This window comes from Salvelinus namaycush, chromosome 4 (assembly GCF_016432855.1).
Source record: "Salvelinus namaycush isolate Seneca chromosome 4, SaNama_1.0, whole genome shotgun sequence".
NCBI lineage: Eukaryota > Metazoa > Chordata > Actinopteri > Salmoniformes > Salmonidae > Salvelinus > Salvelinus namaycush.
The window spans coordinates 18,957,976-18,979,693 of record NC_052310.1 but is presented as its reverse complement, the minus strand read 5'-3'; the positions used below and the strand labels follow the sequence as shown (position 1 = coordinate 18,979,693).

The 21,718-nt window shown below is 44.3% G+C and overlaps 2 protein-coding genes across 3 annotated transcripts in view; one reads left to right on the top strand and one right to left on the bottom strand.

Annotated features, from left to right (window-relative positions):
* Positions 1-17: 17 nt before the first annotated feature.
* Positions 18-14,844, bottom strand: tbc1d24 (TBC1 domain family, member 24). Of its 2 annotated transcripts, XM_038991352.1 has the most exons (8): positions 14,774-14,844; positions 11,228-12,341; positions 10,011-10,016; positions 9,339-9,497; positions 6,264-6,327; positions 5,775-5,870; positions 2,654-2,921; positions 18-2,373 (listed from the first exon to the last, which is right to left on the bottom strand). In XM_038991352.1, exons 2-8 carry the CDS (start codon positions 12,220-12,222, stop codon positions 2,210-2,212), a joined length of 1,752 nt encoding a protein of 583 aa, XP_038847280.1. In that variant the 5' UTR covers positions 12,223-12,341; positions 14,774-14,844; the 3' UTR covers positions 18-2,209. The 2 variants fall into 2 exon arrangements, with proteins under 2 accessions (XP_038847280.1, XP_038847281.1); XM_038991353.1 differs by lacking the exon at positions 10,011-10,016.
* Positions 14,845-17,865: 3,021 nt separating this feature from the next.
* The window catches only part of LOC120045761 (alpha-1,6-mannosylglycoprotein 6-beta-N-acetylglucosaminyltransferase B-like), a 37,007-nt gene continuing 33,154 nt past the window's right edge, over positions 17,866-21,718 (top strand). Inside the window, exons 1-2 of the mRNA XM_038990693.1 lie at positions 17,866-17,891; positions 18,826-18,947. Of these exons, the coding sequence (XP_038846621.1) occupies positions 17,866-17,891; positions 18,826-18,947 (148 nt within the window). The remainder of the gene's footprint in view (positions 17,892-18,825; positions 18,948-21,718) is intronic.

Here is a 21,718-nt window from a genome sequence, read left to right as displayed (position 1 = left end):
AATTACCATACATTAAGAAGCTTTGTGGACTCCATTTAATGACATCTGTTACAATTCCATGTTGCACAATCACAAATAATGAGGAAGGTACAAGGGCATGAAGTAATGACAAACAGAGCAAATTCCATATGCTGCAAAGAAAACTGATATGTTCTCATTCTAGTAGCCTATGCACTCACTACCAGGTAATATTTTGTGAAAAACCATCACAGAAATATAAAACAAGACTTGTGAAAGAGCTTGGGCTGGTATCTCATTTCCTTATCAGGATATTCATTCCTTGGAACATGATCACGTTCAGCTTTGTGTAGAAGTGGAATTTCACTAGCATCAACTTCATCGGCATAAAAGAAGGCAAACAACATGTCTGCCATTGTCGTGTACCTCCCCCGACTCTATTCGACTTCCGCCTTACCACGCAAACTCGCCCAGTGCGTCTGGATCCGAGTACCTCCCTGACCCTTCACCGAATGCGAACACATTCAGGGCCACCTGATTGGTCCAGAATCTGATGGGTTGAGCCAGAACACACTTGGGTAAAACAGTGGTTTGAGAATTCAGCATTGGCTGTGATATTCTTATTGGCTAGTGCTGATCCAGTCGCTGATGACTTTGTTTTGTACAACACCCCTCGTCACCACAAACGACTTCAATGATGGCAGTCTCAGACTAAAGCATGTCGCGAACCACAGAGCAGCAGAAGAATAGTCGTCAGGCTAGGCTAATGGTTCGATTCTGGGACTGTGAAAGGCAACTGACACGTTAATGTGACAGGGTTCAAGAAACTACTACCCTCCTTTCAACCCGTAGTCATGGAGAAAGAACAGTCGAATGGGTAGGGGCACATGCGTGCAAAGCTAGCAAAAAAAAACAATGAAAGTGAAAAATAATGAACAATAAAACCTGACAAAGACATATATCACTTGTTTCAAAGTGTATTACTTTCACATATTTGATACATCTGTATTTTTTTTTTTTTTAAACCGATACTTCACTTGAGGACTTCAACACAACACAGATATTCAATGATATACAGTTGAGTCTCTGCCAAATAACTTACATTTTCTGCTCCTTTTTTGGATGATAATGTTTCAGAGTTAAAGGAGAGGGACGGATAGAGAAAGACAGATGAATACTGCATAACTTACACATAGTTTAACTACAGGTTGTGAACCTAAATGAGAGGGACGTGGATATGGTCTTCATCGCACTTTTACAGTATCAATAAAAAACATTCTAAGAACGATATTTGCATACTTTAAAAGGGGTCTTCTTTTAACTTACTGCTGTGTGCAAAAGCAAGAGTACATCTGGTGAGAATATGGCCTGCACAACAGCCAGACTGAAACTAGCCTGGTCCCAGATCTGTTTGTACCGTATAGCCAACTGTCATGTTTGCTACGACAATGAATGACCATAGGAGACGGTTCAGTAAGACGGCACAAAGAGATCTGGGACCAGGCTACACTGAAACGTCACGTTTACACAAGTATCCGCCAACAGAACCACAGTTAATCTGATATAGAGTAATAACTCCCAGATATGTACAGTCAGAGGGAAAAGCATAACTGGGCTTGATGAAAGACAACAAAACCTGGCACGACTTAGGTCACGACTGCATTACTTGAACTCTGCTATTTTGATTGCAAATACCCCACAATTCAACATTATTTACCAAATAGACACTTCACTTTGTGCAATTCATTTTCATAGACCCCAGTTCTTTGACAGCTGGGTAGGCGGCATATGTTCTTAGACTTATAGGCCTACTAACTACGATTTTGGCGGTTGGTTTGGTGCCAAACCAGATTGCACAAATTTATGGGTGGATATAAAGTGAATATAGAAATGAAACAAGTAACTTGAGTGTGTAAAACCATGGCATTTGATAATAATGCCAGACAAAAGCCTTTGTAAAACAGAGCTGCTTTTCGTCATTAAAATCCCCCGAATGAGAGTCAACAAAAAGAGTAATACAACAATTAAACATCTGTAAAAAATAATCACAAATAAAAGATACTTTCAGAATACGATACTTGTTTTACATTAATAATTACAAATATTTCACATTTATGTATAGAATTCAAAGGATAAATTAATTTTCTGGATGGAAAGGGGTTTGTTCTGATATTGCAGGTACCTTCATCAGGCCTTTGGTGGGGTTTGTGTGTGTGTGTGTGTGTATCTTTAACTGTGTGTATGTGTCTATCTATCTATCTGAGGCCATGGCATCCTGGAAGCCCCACACCTCCAGCAGGGCCACCTGGAAGCTCTCGGTGGAGCAGAGCGGGGGGTTGTCAAAGGTGGTGCAGCGGGCTGTGCGTCCGTGGTTCAGTTCGCCGTCGATGTACAGCGCGTTGCCCTCTCCTCCCCCTGGCAGGAGACAGAACAGCAGGAGTTAAGACAGAAAAATTAGTTGAATCTAGGCGAGTGCACTGGATCTGAGAGATCCATTTTTTTTTTTTTAAAGAGACGCTGAGGGAGAGGAAAGGCACAGGCAAGGGCCACAGGGATCCTCAGTTCCTAGATGTTAGTTTAAATGCAACATTGTCAGGTCTACATCAGTCATTGATGAGGAGAATCTACTCACTCTGGACAGTCTGTTTGATTAAGAACAAGAGACGCTGGTTATGAAGGACTGATTTCCACTCACCCACTATGATGGAGTCAATGTTGCCGGCCATGAACATGGAGGTGTTTCTGGAGTTGAGGTGGAAGTGTCGGGCCGAGAGGAAGGGTGACAGGCGGTTGGAGGGGTCAGCGGCCGGCCTCTCCACGGGGAGGCTGTTGTAATCAGAGCTCTGCCCGTCGGCGGGAGCCTCGTCCTCAGCAGGGTCCTCACTGCTCTGGGCCTTGATGGAGGAGGCCAGTTCCGGGTGGCGGATCACCACCCACTCGTACCTCTCCATCTCCGGCTTCAGCTATATGGACAAACAGAGAGTAACAATCATTGATCACGTTTGAGTGTTTATTTTCATATATACACACGCTTGAGGGGTTTACCTTGAATCATCCAGACACAAACTGGATACTGAGACTGTCATATTTGGTGCTTTTTCCATTCTCTTTCTTTCTCCCCGTGCATGTCTAATAGATCTCGATCCCCATCTTACAGTGTGTTGTTCCGTGTTCCTGTCCCGTGTGGCTCAGTTTGTAGAACATGGCGCTTGCAACGCCAGGGTTGTTGGTTCGATTCCCACGGGGGACCAGTACGAAAAAGAAGAGAGTCTGCTAAATAACTAACATTTTTTAATGTATGTGGTGTCAAGTGAGGATCAAGTGCTACTGTACCGTTCGGCTCCAGTTACAGGAGTTTCCGATGAGTGTGTGTTTCTGCCTGTGCAGGGCGGTATTCACAGGCAGACGGCCAGAGCACATAGCTGTGCATCATCCTCACCACTTTAATAATTAAATGGAAAAGGAGTTGAAAGAAGGCTATTTCTAGACCCGGATACACTCGGCAAAACGTCTATAAAATGTACAAAACCTTTTGTTAAATTATCAGCTATATCACTCAAGAAGAAATACTGCGTTTTGGACGTGACATGCTTTTCTGTTCAGAGTGGGTGGAGGCCAGACTGGTGACAAGGAGGCTTATTATTGTGACAGCGGATATGAAGAAACTATTTGTAAATGGCACCCCCTGGTGTCCACTCTTAGTCACAAATTGCTACCTCGGAGGCGAAATTATATATGGGACGCACACAAAAGAATCCACATAACCTTCTAATCCCCAACAAGGTTATTATAGTTGTGATTTTCTATTCGTTTTTTAAAAATTTGAAATTAGTTTAGGATTTTCATTTGAAATTCAGTTTAGTTTCAGTTAGTTTTCAGACTTGATTTACTAGATTTCATTCAAACATTTCTATTTCATATGATTTAATATTCACTTTTAGTATTTGGGACAGAAAGTAGCCTCATGCATGGGAGGCTAGGAGCCATGTGTGTTGTAGGCCTATAGCGGCAGGTAGCCTAGTGGTTAGAGCGTTGGGCCAGTAACCGAAAGGTTGCTGGATAGAATCCCCGAGCTGACAAGGTAAAAATCTGTCATTCTGCCCCTGAACGAGGCAGTTCACCCACTGTTCCCCGGTAGGTCGGCATTGTAAATAAGAATTTGTTCTTAACTGACTTGCCTAGTTAATTAAAGGTTAAAAAAAATTAAATAGCAGGGGTACTCAAGTACTATTTGAGATGGTCCGGTCACACAAATTTCCTAGGTGGCAAACCCCAGTCCACACCCTTCTTGATGGCAGAGAGAAAAAATTAGCAGTTTTGAAATTCATTTTCTGACATTCTACACATTATGCCATTGAGCAAAGAGAAAATGAAGTTTTAAAGCTTATTTCCTGCAATTCTACAAAATGTCCACGTCTTGCGTGTTCATATGATACCAGGAGTCTACAAAGAAGCTGATCGTGGACTACAGGAAACGCAGGGCCGAGCACGCCCCCATTCACATCGATGGTGCTGTAGTAGAGACTGCCGTGTCCACATCACTAACGACCTATCATGGTCCAACCACAGTCGCGAAGAGGACATGACAACACCTCTTCCCCCTCAGGAGGCTGAAAAGATTTGGCATGGGCCCTCAGATCCTCATTAAGTTAAACAGCTGCACCATTGAAAGCATCACCGCCTGGTATGGCAACTGCTTGGCATCCGAACGCAAGACGCTACAGAGGGTTGTGCGTACGGCCCAGTGCATCACTGGGGCCAAGCTTCCTGCTATCCACGACCTCTATACCAGGCGGTGTCAGAGGAAGGCCCTAAAAATGGTCAAATACTCCAGCCACTCAAGCCACATACTTTTCTCTCTGCTCCTGCACGTCAAGCAGTACTGGAGCTCCAAGTCTGGGACCATAAGGCTCCTGAACAGCTTCTACCCCAAAGCCATAAAACTGCTGAACAGTTAATTAAATGGCTCCCTGGACTTTCTTCTTTTATCAATCAATCAATCACCTAACCAAACCTACACATTACCTCAATCATCCCAACTACCTCATACTGCTGTACACTCACTCCAGTACCGGTACTCCTTGTATATAGCCTGTATAGCCTTGTTATTGTAGTGTGCTATTTTATTGCGTTACCATTTTATCCATTTGTTCATTTTCTTACTTTTAACTGCATTGTTGGGAAAGGGCTTATAAGTAAGCATTTCACAAGTCTAAACTTGTTGTATTCGGTGCATGTGGCCCAATTTTTTTTTCTTTGAGTTGAATCCTGACCGAATTCCAAAATTCTTGTCTTTATCCTGACATTCTTTGTGGGTGCTGTTCAGATGAACTTTGAGGTTGGTTGGGTTTTTCCATAAAAAAAAAAAAAATCCAATTGGTAGTTACAGCTTTGTCCCATCGCTGCAACTCCCGTACGGACTCGGGAGAGGCAAAGGTCGAGAGCCATGCGTCCTCCGAAACACGACCCGCCAAGCCGCACTCCTGCTTGACACACTGCTCGCTTAACCCTGAAGCCAGCCTGGGATCGAACCAGGGTTTGTAGTGACGCCTCTAGCACTGCGATGCAGTGCCTTCGACCGCTGCATCCTTTCCAAAAATGTACTCAAAATCATCCCATACGGGGCTTTGCCTTTTGAAACCGACCACTGCTGGTGTTGGGTTTGCTGCCGCCATTGTTCACGCCCAGTTTCCTAAATAGTTTTTCCAATTGTAGTTTTTACTTTAGTGTCAGTTTTAATTTACTATAATAACCTTGCTCCCCAAAAATAATTGGATGAGAAAAATTAAGTAAATCGGGAAATAAACACAACTCACCCTAAAGACAAAACATTCTCCAGTCCCAAAGAAGCTGAGTTTGTTCCCGCCTCGCTTGCGCTCCTCCCAATCGGTTGAGAGAAAGGCTCCACATACCTGGACAGACAATACAGGGCATGGTGAGAGGGTGTATTACAGTAGAATCAAAGGGTGAAGTGGGATAGGAAATAGAAGGATGGGACAATGTCAAAAGGCGAAGAAGAATGACTACTTTTTTTATTTAGTCACTCAAATTTCGGTATTATAAAAAGTAGATACTCCATACTGTACATGTATTCATAGATGTCATTAAATGATAGGTCTTTACCATATCAATATGATTGAAAAACTATAGATTTAAAACACCATGCATACTTTTTCAGTGTCATAATAATGTGAGCTCGAGAGTTACTTGTCTATTGCCATGGTTGTCATTATACTGTTACACGAGGGTGGTAACGCACACACAATGTGTAAGTGTGTGTGTGTGTGTGTGTGTAAGGTCGTTACATCAGCTTCGCAGGTCCGGATGAGTAGCAGAGTGGGCTCATACCCTTCAACATGAGCGTAAAACCTGGGACAAAAGGAATGGACAACCTCTATTACACAATCTGGCCATGTATGCATGTGTGAAATGAACCAGAAGTAAAACACACACATAGGCTTCCCTTTAACAATCATAACGCATCTTAAAGATGAGAAGCAAAAAGGAAGGGGGCCCTTTTAACTGACAACAACATTACATTTAGCCTACAGTGCGATACATTCCATGCAGCTTTTTTACAAGGTCAGATTACATTCATTCTTGGTTTTATGATCATACTGCAGTCTCTCTTTGGTCAATGATTTCTATGTAGCATAATTCAGAAAGTTAACCCATTCCTATTGAAAAAACAAAATGTTTGAATTTAAGTCAGAGATCAGCCTTTTTCACTAGCTGAATGAAAGTATGAAAGTCTTTATGGCCCCTAGTGATATACTTTGGATAGCTCTGGTACTCACCTGTGTCTCAGCTGATGAGCAGTAAACCAATACAGGAGGGTAAATATTAACTAAACCTACAGTATTGATCCTTAAAACCTGGCCCTGGGGAAAAAGTGTCAGGCTACGGTTTGCATTCTATAAAACAAGATTCTGTTTCTGTGTGAGCTATGAATATGACCCTAAACTAAGTCTTCCGTTTGGCCTGAGGGTGATGGATTTAGTACCCGAGGCTGTACAAGGGCAAGGGAATATTGAACAAGGGCCATTGCTGATTCATCACTAAACAAACGTTATATTCTAGTTCTATTGCTGCTGAACACAAAGACATAAATGGGTGACCTTACTGTCCAAGTCAACAGTCCTGCCACTGTTTTGGTAAATAGTTGAGGGATGGGGCTGGAGAAATGTAACCGGTCTCAAATTAATAGACAGATGTAATGGCTGACCATCCATGATATCAAAATGTGTAGTTTTAAGCATGTTTTTAGGATATGAAGTGTTTGTGTACAATTACATTTATAAACAATGGAGTAAAACAAGCTTATATTTTGGGGACTGGTAGGGTAAGAGTTGATTGAACTAAGCTCATGAGGCATTTCTAAGTTATATTCATCTATCTATCTATATCTATCTATATATATATATATATATATATCCATCCATCCATCCATCCATCCATCCATCCATCCATCCATCCACCCACACACACACACACACACACACACACACACACACACACACACACACACACACACACACACACACACACACACACACACACACACACACACACACACACTCAAAAGTTTGGGGTCACTTAGACATTTCCTTGTTTAAAAAAAAAAGAGGAAATTTTTGTCTATTAAAATAACATCAAATTGATCAGAAATACAGTGTAGACATTGTTAATGTTGTAAATGACTATTATAACTGGAAACGGCAGATTTTGAATGGAATATCTACATAGGCCCATTATCAGCAACCATCACTCCTGTGTTCCAATGGCACATTGTGTTAGCTAATCCAAGTTTATCATTTTAAAAAGGCTAATTGATCAATAGAAAACCCTTTTGCAATTATGTTAGCACAGCTGAAAACTGTTGTTTGATTAAAGAAGCAATAAAACTGGCCAACTTTAGACTAGTTGAGAATCTGGAGCATCAGCATTTGTGAGTTCGATTACAGGCTCAAAATGGCCAGAAGAAACAAAGACCTTTCTTCTAAAACTCGTCAGTCTATTCTTGTTCTGAGAAATGAAGGCTATTCCATGCGAGAAATTGCCAAGAAACTGAAGATCTCGTACAACACTGTGTACTACTCCCTTCACAGAACAGTGCAAACTGTCTCTAACCAGAATAGAAAGAGAAGTGGGAGGCCCCGGAGCACAACTGAGCAAGAGGACAAGTACATTAGTGTCTAGTTTGAGAAAGACGCCTCATAAGTCCTCAACTGGCTGCTTCATTAAATAGTAACCGCAAAACACTAGTCTCAACATCAACAGTGATGAGGCGACTCCGGGATGCCGGCCTGCTAGGCAGAGTTGCAAAGAAAAAGCCATATCTCAGACTGGCTAATAAAAAGAAAAGATTAAGATGGGCAAAAGAACAGACACTGGACAGAGGAACTCTGCCTAGAAGGCCAACATCCCGGACTCGCCTCTTCACTGTTGACGTTGAGACTTGTGAGGCGTCTGTCAATTTGATGTTATTTTAATAAACAACATTTTTTGCTTTTCTTTCAAAATCAAGACATTTCTAAAGACATTTCTAAGTGACCCCAACTTTTGAACGGTAGGTAGTGTGTATACATCCACATTTAAAAGTAAAAAAATTGACGTACCAATCTCAAATTGCCCCTTTGTGGTAAAGTAGGCATGGTAGCCAAGACTGTGGCGAAATGTAGAGTAAGCTGTATGGTAAATTGGGCCCAGTGCAGGGTAAAGTGTACCAATGAGGATGAATAAAGTGGGCAGAATATCAGTTGGTCTGGTACATTACAGCATACCGACGATATTATCACATATCTGCGACATAATCATGTCTGCAATATTAATCGCATATCAGTGATAATGTTGCATATAGGCAGGGATTTAGCATCTCGAAATGTTGCTATAACCCAATCTTAGTTGTCTCTCTAAGGTTAGGTTGGTGTGGAACCCGAGACTAAGGATAAAGTGGGTACAGGAAACTGTAGAGCACAGGGGTATCAACCTTATTTTGCCCCATGGGCCACATTCGGTCTCCACTGAGGTCCGAAGGACAGCACTGAAACTTGATTAAAATTTGCCAAAAATAGCCTAGTAAATGGAATTTTCAAAGCTCCCTGACTGTCTAGCTTTTGTTTCGGTGACTGTTAGCAAGCTGGACAGAGTGTAGAGACTGTATAAAAATGTAGGTCCATTATCATTTCCACCCACTTTTAATTTGGTTTTAGGTATTTCAATATAGACGGAGACCGTTTCCTCACAGAAAACACATGTAGAGATAAAGTGGGTTCATTGGATCGGTATGTTTGACACCTCTGGTCTAGTGGTTTGCCTAGGCTGCAGTGAGTGGCTAAAATGAGACTGGTAAAGTGGGTACTACAATGGGCAGTGGGTACCGGTTGAGGCTGCAGCCGTGGGTGGACGTGGTGAAGAGAAGCTGCGGTTCGCACAGGGCGAAGCGCTCGGGGATCCACGACCAGATGTCCCTCATCTCCTTGGCGCTGACCACCTCCGAGGAGAAGGTGTCCGGGTTCAGAGCCAGCTGCACGTTGCGCCTGTAGCCATGGTAACCGGGCAGGAAGGAGATGACTACTTTGTCAGTAACACACAAACTCCTGATCGGTCAGTCAAAGTCTTTGTACAGCATGTAGGGCCATGAGGTTGTGGTAATGGAAGGTTAATACAGTATTTTCTGAGCTTTTCTGGATATGTCATGGTTGTTGTTGTAGTAACTGTACAACTCCTGACCTCAAGGGTCACAGCGTGAGCTGGAACCAACAGCACCTAATTCAGACCTTAAACAAGGTGATTGGACCGTCTAGTACTGTAGTCAGTCTGGGACTTTAATTAGGCCTATTCAATTGAGTGTTAACGAGAAGCAAAATCCAGCACACTGTTTCTTGGTTTTGCCTATGTGTTCTATGTCCAAATCGTGTTTTCCTGGTCACTTATACAATTATAGTTTACAGAGAATGTGGACACGGTTTCTAATACAATTTATCACTAATGAGGGAGATCAGCTCAAGTATTAACAGGTGAAGAGAGAGAGCTGAGAGAGAAACACCTACCTCAGACTAACAGAGCCAAGTGCAAATGGGAGAATGGAGGAGCAGTAGACACATGGACACAGGAGTCAAGGTGAAAACAGAAGACGACGGTGGATGGAAAATGGACAGCAAAAAAATAAAAAGGGGGAAAACTATGAACAGAATGGTGAGAAAAGAGCCACACAGACAGCCACAACAGGAAAAAGTGTGAGTGAACTAAAAACAGAAAATCAATTAACTATCCAAATGCTTTTAGCGGCAGGTGTCCAAATGATTTTAGCGGCAGGTCGTACCGGCTTTATATAGCCAGGAACGACAGCCACATTTCACTGGTGGTTTTGACTAGATGGGATGCCGAAAATGTTACTTTTCGTAGCAGGATAGGACAACATATGCAGCAGGTTATGAGAATTAGGTTAAGGTTAGGAAAATGGTTAGAGTTAGCTAAAATGCATAATGTCACATCCCTTCTAAACATGACCCTCACTGGTGGCTAAAGTTGTCACGCTACGAATGAGTGCATGTCTCTCATTCGTAGCATACCATTCTGATTTGGTTCATGGCTTTTAAACTTAGAACCATGTCTTTTTTTTTTTTTTAACTCCCTTTTCTCCCCAATTTCGTGGTAGTTACAGTCTTGTCTCATCGCTGCAACTCCCGTACAGACTCGGGAGAGGCGAAGGTCGAGAGCCGTGCGTCCTCCGAAACACGACCCCGCCAAGCCGCACTGCTTCTTGACACAATGCCCACTTAACCCGGAAGCCAGCCGCACCAATGTGTCGGAGGAAACACCGTACACCTGGCGACGTGTCAGCGTGCATTGCGCCCGGGCCGCCACAGGAGTCGCTAGAGCGAGATGGGACAAGGACATCCCTGCCGGCCAAACCCTCTGCTAACCCGGACGACACTGGGCCAATTGCGCGCCGCCCCATGGGTCTCCCGGTCGCGGCCGGCTACAACTGCCTGGACTCGAACCAGGAGCTCTAGTGGCACACTCCGATGCAGTGCCTTAGACCACTGCACCACTCATAGAAGGCCTACATAGAACCTTGGCAGCGTAAATAAACATTAGACATTAGCTAAAGCGCTAGCATAGCATTAGCAGCGGTACTAGTGTCCACTGCCTCATTGATATCCATTGACAGCGTTGTAGACAATCATTTCTCTAGAAGTAAATTAACTCTCCAATTTCAATTAGACCCAATATGGCTCATGCTGTCTCTCTAGCCCTCACTCACCTCTTCTGTTTGACGGTGATGCCCTTCTGCTGCAGCGACTTCTCATTGGCGAGCTGCAGGAGGGTAATCTCTTTGCGACTGAACAGGCGGATGGAGAAGGCCTTCTCCAGCAGCTTGTCCGGGGTGATGCTGGAGCCGATGGCTTTGACAAAGGCCTGGATCTCAGCCTTGACCTCTGCAGAGTCCTGTTTCTGGCCCTCTGATGGCTGAGCTCCAGCTCCAGCCCCGGCTTTCTGCTTGCGATAGAACTTGAGCAGGGCCAGGGCCACGCGATACAACACCTTGTATCCTTCCACCAGGAAGACGTCTAGTACCCGGGCCACGTGGCTGAAGGGCAGGTCGCCCAGCACCCAGCGCTGCCAGCCCGAGTACACTTCCACCACGTCCTGTGCTGTGGCCACGATCAACTTGTGGGCGGCCGGGCAGTACTTGTTGGCCAGGTCGCCGAAGGTCATGCAGCTGGACTCGTAGGCCAGGAAGGTCTGGTCCACCAAGCGCCGGCCTGGCTCGTTGCAGGCCAGCAGACGGCTGATGTTCTCGAAGCACTGCGCCTCATCGGCACTGAAGTGCAGCAGGAGGGCCGTTATGGCGGGCAGCGCCGGGCAGTGCGAGATGTCCGGGAACTGGCCAGCCAGACAGGAGATGACCCGGTGGACTGTGGTCACCGCGTCTGCCTTGAGGCAGTAGTGCGGAACAGCGCTGCCGTCCACAAAGTCCGGCAGTGGGATGACGGACGAGGCTTTTTTACCTGTGCTGTCCCCCATGAGGTCACGATAGACCTCAGCATCAGGGGTGACGGTGCGACAGGGGATGGCCTTGATGAGTTGCTGGTAAACCTGGGCACGAAGCTTGTGGTTCTTGGCCCAGTGGCCCTGCCTGGCCAGCTTCTTGAGCTCCACTGGGTCCTTGACGTCCAGTTTGGAGGGGCCACTGCTGTTGGCCAGGTCCCCCATCTGGGTCCAGTCCACAAAGCAGCCGTAGTCCTCCTCAGCCATGGCTGCAGTATCTTCTGGACTGCGGCTGAGGGGTCTGGAGTATAGCTTAGCCTAACTAGCCTTCTGTCCTCTTCACAACAAATAAGTCCAGGGTGTCTCTCAACCACCCATGATGTTTACTGCAGAGAGGGGAAAAGAATGAGATAACATTGTTACAAACATATGGGTTTGCTTGACAGGCTATTTGGAACTTAATGCAGGGGGAGGGCGGGACAAAGTAAGGGGAATGTTGTATAAGCTAGCCTGTATGTGAGCGATTGCAGAATAAGACCTTTGATGTAGGCTAAAAATATGCAACTTACACTGGCTATATAGGTTAAGGTTGCCCTGACCGGCTGAGACTGGTTTTGACTAAGTACTATACAGCTACGACCGGAAGTTACTTTTTCATAGCAGGTTAGGAAAATTAATGTAGCAGGTTAGGATAAGGTTAGAAATAGGGTTAGCTAAAATGCTCTCCTGCTACAAAAACTAACTTCTGGTCGTAGCTGAACTACATTTAGTCACAACCATCTAGTCTAAACAGCCATGTCTCAGGGCAAAGGTTGAGCGAGCAATTAAGGGCAAAGGATTGTAAATATGTCTATAGTTTTAAGCAGCAAAGAAAAATGATGTTGCATGACAGAAACTGATAAAATGATTGAACTGAACAACACTACAGTATGGGATCATCTTGGGTCACTGACTTCAAGCCAGAGGGCTGCAAACCCAGGTACAGAGATGCAGCTGAGTGTCCCCCCCAGCTAAAACTAAATGACTTTAGTTAGCTGGCTATAGATTTCAACTATATTGAAGAACTGCATTATTATGCTAAATTAACTGTCTGTGTGTAGGATCAGCCAGCAAGGGACACTGATGATAACAACTAATGTGATCAAGACAGCTAGCGATACTGAACAAAAATATTTATTTAACCTTTAATTTAACTACGTAAATCAGTTAAGAACACATGTCTATTTACAATGACGGCCTACCCCGGCCAAACCCTCCCCTAACGCAGACGACGCTGGGCCAATTGTGCGCCGCCCTATGGGACTCCCGATCACGGCCAGATGTGATACAGCCCGGGATCGAACCAGGGTCTGTAGTGAAGCCTCTAGCACTGAGATGCAGTGCCTTACACCGCTGCGTCACTTGGGAGCAACAATTTCAAAGATTTTACCGATTTACATTTTATTGAAGGAAATTAGTCAATTTAAAGAAATTCATTAGGCCCTAATCTATGGATTCCACATGACTGGGAATACAGATATGCATATGTTGGTCACAGATACTTTAAAAGAAATGGGCCTCAGGATCTATGCACGGTATTTCTGTGCATTCAAATTGCCATAGATAAAATGCAATTGTGTTCGTTGCTTATGCCTGCCCATACCATAACCCCACCACCATCATCATCAACACCGTCTGTTCACAATGTTGACATCAGCAAACTGCTTACCCACAGGACGCAATACACGTGGTCTGCAGTTGAGGCCTGTTGGACCTACTGCCAAATTTAAAAAAACAACAAAAAAAACGTTGGAGGCAGTTTATGGTAGAGAAATTAACATGAAATTATCTGGCAAAAACTCTGGTGGATACACCTGCAGTCAGCATGCCAATTGCACCCTCCCTCAAAACTTGAGACATTTGTGGCATTGTGTTGTGTGACAAAACTGCACATTTTAGAGTGGCCTTTATTGTCCCTAACACAAGGTGCATCTGTTTAATGATCATGCTGTTTAATCAGCTTCTTGATATGCCACACCTATCAGGTGGCTGGATTATCTTGGCAAAGGAGAAATGCTTACTAACAGGGGATGTAAACAAATATGCAAAAACATTTAGATAAATAAGCTTTTTGTGCGTATGAAAAAGTGTATATGCTATTTTATTTCAGCTCATGAAACCAACACTTTACGTTTATATTTTTGTTCAGCGTAGATAGTTAGCCAACACTGACTAGGATAATTCATTTGACAGGCGACAAGGTGCCGACAACACACCTCTACATAGCTATATGGGGCTGGGTAAGAAATGCATTCATATTGCTGTAATAAAACTGACTACATTTAGTTGGTCAGCTAGCTAGAACCTGCGAACGCCGTGAAAGCTGATAGCTAGTGTTAACCCTGGCAAAGGTGACAGGTAGCGCTAGCTAGAAATGCGGCCAGAGCGCACGCTAACAAAGCGGTTTCCTTCCATTCACGTTAGCAATTGACATTGGTCCATTGTCTGCTCCATTGTCTGGTCAGTTATCACCAGGTCAATGCATAGCATTAGCTAGAATAGCTAGCTAGTTATATCACGTCAAAATAGTTTGCAACGACCATAAAGCATTTTCTTCAGATGCAGAGAGATAGTTAGCCAGCTAGCACCTAGCTAACTAGCGACAAGATAGCGAGACCAATTCTCTTCTTCACTGTCAACATTGGTTGTTGTTGAACTTGCATTGCGAGCGGGCTAACTCATATTATCACGATGCAAGAGGACTGCGCATGTGTGTTAATAACTGCTGAAGAAACAACAAGACATGAAAAATACCTGTCAAGATATGAAATAACCCTACCTGGTTTGGTCAGATGTCTTGAGATGTTGGCGCTGCATTCATATTTGTCAGTTTCGGACATGCGCAGTATCCCTACTCCTCTAACCGCTACTAGCAGGAGCCATATGGCGGAGTGTAGAATGCAATTCATATGGGATTTGTTATGCCATTTTTTTTCTTCTTTACGCTTTGTTCGATATATGAAATTGCACTGGCCTCTGCTTTAAATGGGGGGGAAACCTTATAGCTGTATACAAGTCCAGAAATCATTAAAACAAATAATGTAGCAGGGTGAAACGACCATCAGCCTACCATTAAAATCTAATGACCAAACATTAGAGTGCAAATAACTTGAGACGATTTTAAAAACAAGATGCGCCACTGCTGTTTTAGGCAACGTCAGAGTTACTGTGAGTGAGCCAGTTGGGAGTGGTGGAATAGAGGCAATATCATCTGATTCATCAAGCCTTGTTTACAGGCCTGGATGTCTGTCAAAGTAGTTACGGGCACTGGAAAAGGACTGGAAGGCACCCAGGCAATTTTAACAAAACCCTGCTTTGTCCTCCTACTCAAAAGCGCACGCCAAAAACAACGCCCAGCACATGACAGTTATTACAGATAACTCAATTTGGCCATCATTGCCACTCCAATATGGTTCTGGCCTTGTATTTTTGCTTTGTATTCTCTCATTATGTTGTTCATTTCTTCATTTGGTGTTCTTGCAACAACAACAATCTGACCCGTAGGCCTATGTGTGTGATGAAACCTGAAAAAACAAATTGCCAAATGTCCACGCCATGTCCACTCCATCATGTGTTTTTCTGAGAAGACCTTAGACATACGGTATTTTGTGGATGATAACCCACTCATATGACTCACAATGATGACATAGAATAAATACACTGTCCACAACAGTACTCCCTCTCTACTCTTTGTATAATTCTGTTGTGTTTACCTGTCTTTTCAGGTCTACCCTGTCCTGTCTGTCTCAAAGCCAGCTTTTCTATGACCATGGAGTTGGTTAATGGAGCCTTTGTTACATGTCAGCTGCTGGCATCAGTCCAACAGACATGACTGTAGGAGTGGACAGCATTCATATCATGTGAGGTACACTAATCCATAGGACGCTGACTATCGCGCTAGGGCTACAGTACATTTAGTGCTGTATACAAGCACAACAAACACCGACCCTCAGCCTATAGCACGCTTTAACCTCAGAGCTATTTGATTGGACAGAGAATACCACTGTTTGGTGAGAGATTGAGGTGGGGAGAGAGAGACAGACAGATGGATCTAAAGCCAGTAAGCCTTGAGGTCCAAGCTTATGGGGGGTTTATGCTCATCAAATCCTTCCGCTCCGACACTGTGACATCACACCTATGGAAGGCAGGCGCGCACACACACATGCAGGCACGTACACACACACACAAACATGGACACGTGCACACACACACCCTTGCAGTGTTCGAAGAAAAGTGTGACGTCAAGTGCTGATGTGAAGGTCGGACGTACTTAAGTGAGATGTTTGTTTGCCAAGTTGAACTTAAAGACGTTCAATGTTAATTGCATTACCAGTTTGTGTGCAATTGTCACAATGACCATATTATACCTACTATAAAGACCCTGTGACATTAAAGTGACATTGACATTTCACATTGATAAAGTTGTCCTCCGATCAGGGGAGGGTGGTAATGGGACATTAGTTTCATTTCCTTATTTCATTACACTAAAAACTTTAAACATGTGGATACAAACTGAGAGGGATATAATCTTTAGTCTTCTCATTCCAATGGTAGTTGAGTTTCCCCTACAAAAATAACCTAAAGAAGGATCATTACCAACCTACAACAGGAAATAGGCCTATCAAAACTGGGACTAGGCTGCCCTCTTCAGGCTGCATGAAGAACTGCACATGCTATATCTGTCCAACTACTAATTGTCTCCTGCAGTCTAAACTCCTCTCCTCTGGTATTTCTAAGGCCAGATGTCCTTCAAAAGTCTTGTGTGTGCGACCTGAAGTGGTGTGTGTGTGGTGTATGTGTGTGTGTGTGAGTAAACTGGAATAATAGAGAGAAGTATTATTGATATGCAAGCCTATCATAAGGCACAACGTTGTGTTTTTCTTATTTGCTTGCTTTTGGCAATGAAATTAGTTAATTTATGTGTTAATTTATGTGTTAAATTTCATAATATGCCCTCTAAGACATTCAAATAGGCTGGAGTAGCAAGTAGATTCCCTAGTTCAATTGTGTTTCCATTCACAAATAGGGCTTTTTATTCTGGGCGGTAGGGCTGAAAGAGGCCGTGTCACCCAATAGCGTGAGCTCTATTGTATCTGTGAAAGGCCCCAGCAGCACCATGGGTATTGTGTTCTCAAGAGGGGAATCAGGTTTCCTTGACAACCGCAGGATGCGTACCCAGAGGCCTAGGGACAGAGAAAAGGAGGCCAGAGAAGGAGGGAAAGAGACAAAAAACAAATGAGACTTTCCAGCCCCGCGTTTTCTCCAGCTTTTTTTTATCAGGTCTTTTTTGAAAGAGGGAGCGATGGAGGAGGTTGCTGCCCGGTCGTGACGGAGCCTTAGAGTGTTTGTGTGGTCTGTGTGTGTGTTTGTGTGTGTGTCTGCGCTGAATCGGTGAGTACGCCTAGCTGTTCCAATGTCTTTATAACTCTGGCTTATAGACCACACAGAGTAACAAAACAAAGGGACTGAAGTATTGGCACAGTTTGTGACATTTATCAGTGTATCATTAACTTTCAATAGGAAACACAAAGGCACACGTTGAGCCACTTTTACGCCTCGTCAAAACTATGACTGAATATGGAAGGGGATTAATATATTCCCATCAGTGTAAATGGAAACTATGATCCAACTGTCCGTGATGTGGTGTTTTGGACTGAATGGTGATCTTCTACACAAAGGAAACCATTTTGACCCTATCTGCCTTATCTTCACTTTTGAGAACAGTGAAAAAAAGAAAGAAAAGATTACTAGAGGCAGCATCTCTGCGTTTCTTTTTCCAAGTTATTGCACTATTGACTGATAATAATTCTTATTTCTTCTAATGTATGATTTTCTGTTTTGACAGTCAGGCCCACATCTTGACTCTGGATCATGCGGTTTACACTGCGACCCCGGAGGTAAGGGCTCATCCCAAAAGCCTAACAATTGATTAAGACTAGATCTACTGTGTAGGAATACGGTTGACTCCTTATAAATAGTTCACACATCTGATAAGTGTTCAGATCTCTGGATATCGGCATGTGTATATTGCATGTTTGTCATGCCAGTTACATCGCACTTATCAGGAGTTGACTGAACGTACGGTAAATGGACTATAATGTAGACTTGACTGACTGTTGGACCCACAAACAATGGATTTACTAAGTGTTGAACTACATGGTATCATCCTGTAACTCTTATTTTCAAGTTTTTTCTTTGTCGCTGGTAGCCCTATAGTGGATGTTGTTTTCGCAAATACCTGGGCCAGTCGCTGAGATCTCTTTGACAGATTTCTCTATATGGAGAGCTTTACTAATACAATTGAATTCAATTGAATTGAATCGGCTTGAGTGCTGAGTTTGGCCGCGTGTTTGGCTTGGCCCGAGTGCGTTTCACTTCTGGAACACACTCTTCGTAGCCGATTTGCTCCAACGAAAAGCCCAGTCCTCTTCTGCCCCAGTAAAAACCCAAACCCCAAAGGAGTCGCTTGCTCAAGTCGCTCTCACGCCATGACAGCACGTCACTCTCCAGCTGTTTGTTATGACAAAGAGAACCGCTCTTACTTGAAGTCTGTCCATGGAACAAGTTAATTCCCTCTTCTTCTCAATGTGCTCAGTGCAGGACAAACTGAGACTACACGGAGATCACCACAACGAATTACATGACTTTAGGGCAAACTTGGTACCCCTCCTACGTGGCACTACATGATACACAATATGATACCATGAGTCGAAGCTAAATATAAGTTCATTGCAATTACATTACTAGTAGAGGTAGTTAGTTTAGTGTAGTGATGATTTCTGCTAAACCCAACGCTAACCCATGTCCGTCTGTCCTCCTGTCTGTCTCCAGTGGCTGCTTGGTGCTGTGTCTTTCTGTCTCTCTGCTCACCCTGCTGCTGCAGAGCCTCTGGGTGCCTCCAGAGATGACCAGAGAGGAGCCGGCAGGTGCAGGGAGGTCTCCCGAGGAACAGGGTAAGTGTCCCAAGCATAGAAATATAATCTACAGTCATTATACTGTATTTCTATGGTCCTACTCTTTCGAGGAGTAGATTAGATAGTGAAATGCTTTACATGACTGAGAACTATGCTGACACCTGTGTTAAGATATTTTCTAGTGTGGACTCCTCTCTCTCTCTCTCTCTCTCTCTCTCTCTCTCTCTCTCTCTCTCTCTCTCTCTCTCTCTCTCTCTCTTTGCCACTCCTTCCTGTAGTCCTATGGTTGGTGAGGAGTGATGCAGTAACTGTCAGCTGAGTAAACAGGCAGGGGGTGGATAGGGGGTGGATAGGGGGTGACATCACCATCATAGGGTTCCTTCCTGTATGTGTCATTGGGTAGATAGCCAATCCCAAAGGGGTTTCTGTTTAACCCCTATCCTCAGACCCCCGGACCCCACATCTACAACCTCCCTGTGGGTCTATAACCAGTGTATACGCACACACACCGGTAACCCCACACCACCGACACCCTAGCCCAAAATATTACAGTACTATTTTATTGTCCGATTACCGCGTTTACTCAATACTAGCTATTCAGCGCCAGGCCAGCCCAACATTTTATAGACCACTCTACGTTTGTGCAAATGCTAATGTCTCAATCAGGAAGTCCTTGATCGGCCCTCCCAAATAGCCCCTTAAAGCCGAACTGACAGGCCTCTTAAACACACATTTACTTTTTACTACGCCCCTGGTTGACTTGTTTTTCTGGCCGTCTGCTGCAGTCTGGCTGGTTAGGTTGCTGTACGCTTATTATGTATACCATGGGGTTCGTCAAACAAGGAAAAGGACTACTGCTTTAGGTCAGCCAGAGGCATTGAGTGGAAGTGGAACAAACGACATTATGTGATGTTTGTTTTACAGTATGTTTGGCTAGCGACCGTTATAGTGGGCGGTCTATGTCTACACTCTTAGAAACAAGGTGCTATCTAGAACCTAAAAGGGTTCCTCGGCTGTCCCCATAGGAGAACCCTTTGAACAACCAAATCAAATCAAATTTTATTGGTCACGTACACATGGTTAGCAGATGCTAATGCGAGTGTAACGAAATGCTTGTACTTCTAGTTCCGACCGTGCAGTAATATCTAACAAGTAATCTAACAATTTCACAACAACTACCTTATACACACACAAGTGTAAAGGAATGAATAAGAATATGTACATATAAATATATGGATGAGTGATTGCCGAACGGCATAGGCAAGATGCAGTAGATGGTATAGAGTACAGTATATACATATGAGATAAGTAATGTAGGGTATGTAAACATTATATAAAGTGGCATTGTTTAAAGTGACTAGTGATACATTTATTACATCCAATATAGTAGCTAGAGATTTGAGTCAGTATGTTGGCAGCAGCTACTCAATGTTAGTGATGGCTGTTTAACAGTCTGATGGCCTTGAGATAGAAGCTGTTCTTCAGTCTCTCGGTCCCAGCTTTGATGCACCTGTACTGACCTCGCCTTCTGGATGATAATGGGGTGAACAGGCAGTGGCTCGGGTGGTTGTTTTCCTTGATGATCTTTTTGGCCTTCCTGTGACATCGGGTGGTGTAGGTGTCCTGGAGGGCAGATAGTGTGCCCCTGGTGATGCGTTGTGCAGACCGCACCACCCTCTGGAGAGCCTTACGGTTGTGGGCGGAGCAGTTGCCGTACCAGGCGGTGATACAGCCTGACCGGATACTCTCGATTGTGCATCTGTAAAAGTTTGTGAGTGTTTTTGGTGACAAGACAAATTTCTTCAGCCTCCTGCTGTTGCGCCTTGTTCACCACGCTGTCTGTGTGGGTGGACCATTTCAGTTTGTCCGTGATATGTACGCCGAAGAATTTAAACTTTCCACCTTCTCCACTACTGTCCCATCAATGTGGATAGGGGGGTGCTCCCTCTGCTGTTTCCTGAAGTCTACGATCATCTCCTTTGTTTTGTTGACGTTGAGTGTGAGTTTTTTTTCCTGACACCACACTCCAAGGGCCCTCACCTCATCCCTGTGGGCCGTCTTGTCGTTGTTGGTAATCAAGCCTACCACTGTAGTGTCGTCTGCAAACTTGATGATTGAGTTGGAGGCGTGCATGGCCACGCAGTCGTGGGTGAACAGGGAGTACAGGAGAGGGCTGAGAATGCACCCTTGTGGGGCCCCAGTGTTGAGGATCAGCGGGGTGGAGATGTTGTTTCCTACCCTCACCACCTGGGGGCGGCCCGTCAGAAAGTCCAGGACCCAGGCGACATGGGGCCTTGCATTATCATGCTGAAACATGAGGTGATGGCGGTGGATGAATGGCAGGACAATGGGCCTCAGGATCTCATCACGATATCTCTGTGCATTCAAATTGCCATCGATAAAATGCAATTGTGTTGGTTGTCCGTAGCTTATGCCTGCCCATACCATAACCCCACCGCCACCATGGGGCACTTTGTCCACAACGTTGACATGAGCAAACCGCTCGCCAACATAATGCTATACACGCTGTCTGCCATCTGTCCGGTACAGTTGAAACCGGGATTCATCTGTGGAGAACACACTTCTCCAGCGTGCCAGTGGCCATTGAAGATGAGCATTTGCCGACAGGAGTCGGTTAAGATGCCGAACTGCAGTCTGGTCAAGACCCTGGTGAGGACAACAAGCATGCATATGAGCTTCCCTGAGACGGTTTCTGACAGTTCGTGCAGAAATTCTTTGGTTGTGTAAACCCACAGTTTCATCAGCTGTCTGGGTGGCTGGTCTTAGACGATCCCGCAGGTGAAGAAGCC

Excerpts from the sequence above, each read along its gene's own strand:
- tbc1d24 (XM_038991352.1), bottom strand. The coding sequence starts at position 12,222 with ATGGCTGAGGAGGACTACGGCTGCTTTGTGGACTGGACCCAGATGGGG. Across the intron at positions 6,328-9,338 it reads CACGGCTGCAGCCTCAACCG|GTTTTACGCTCATGTTGAAG; the intron begins GTACCCACTGCC and ends CTTTTGTCCCAG. Across the intron at positions 2,922-5,774 it reads GAGAATGTTTTGTCTTTAGG|CTGAAGCCGGAGATGGAGAG; the intron begins GTGAGTTGTGTT and ends TTGTCCATATAG.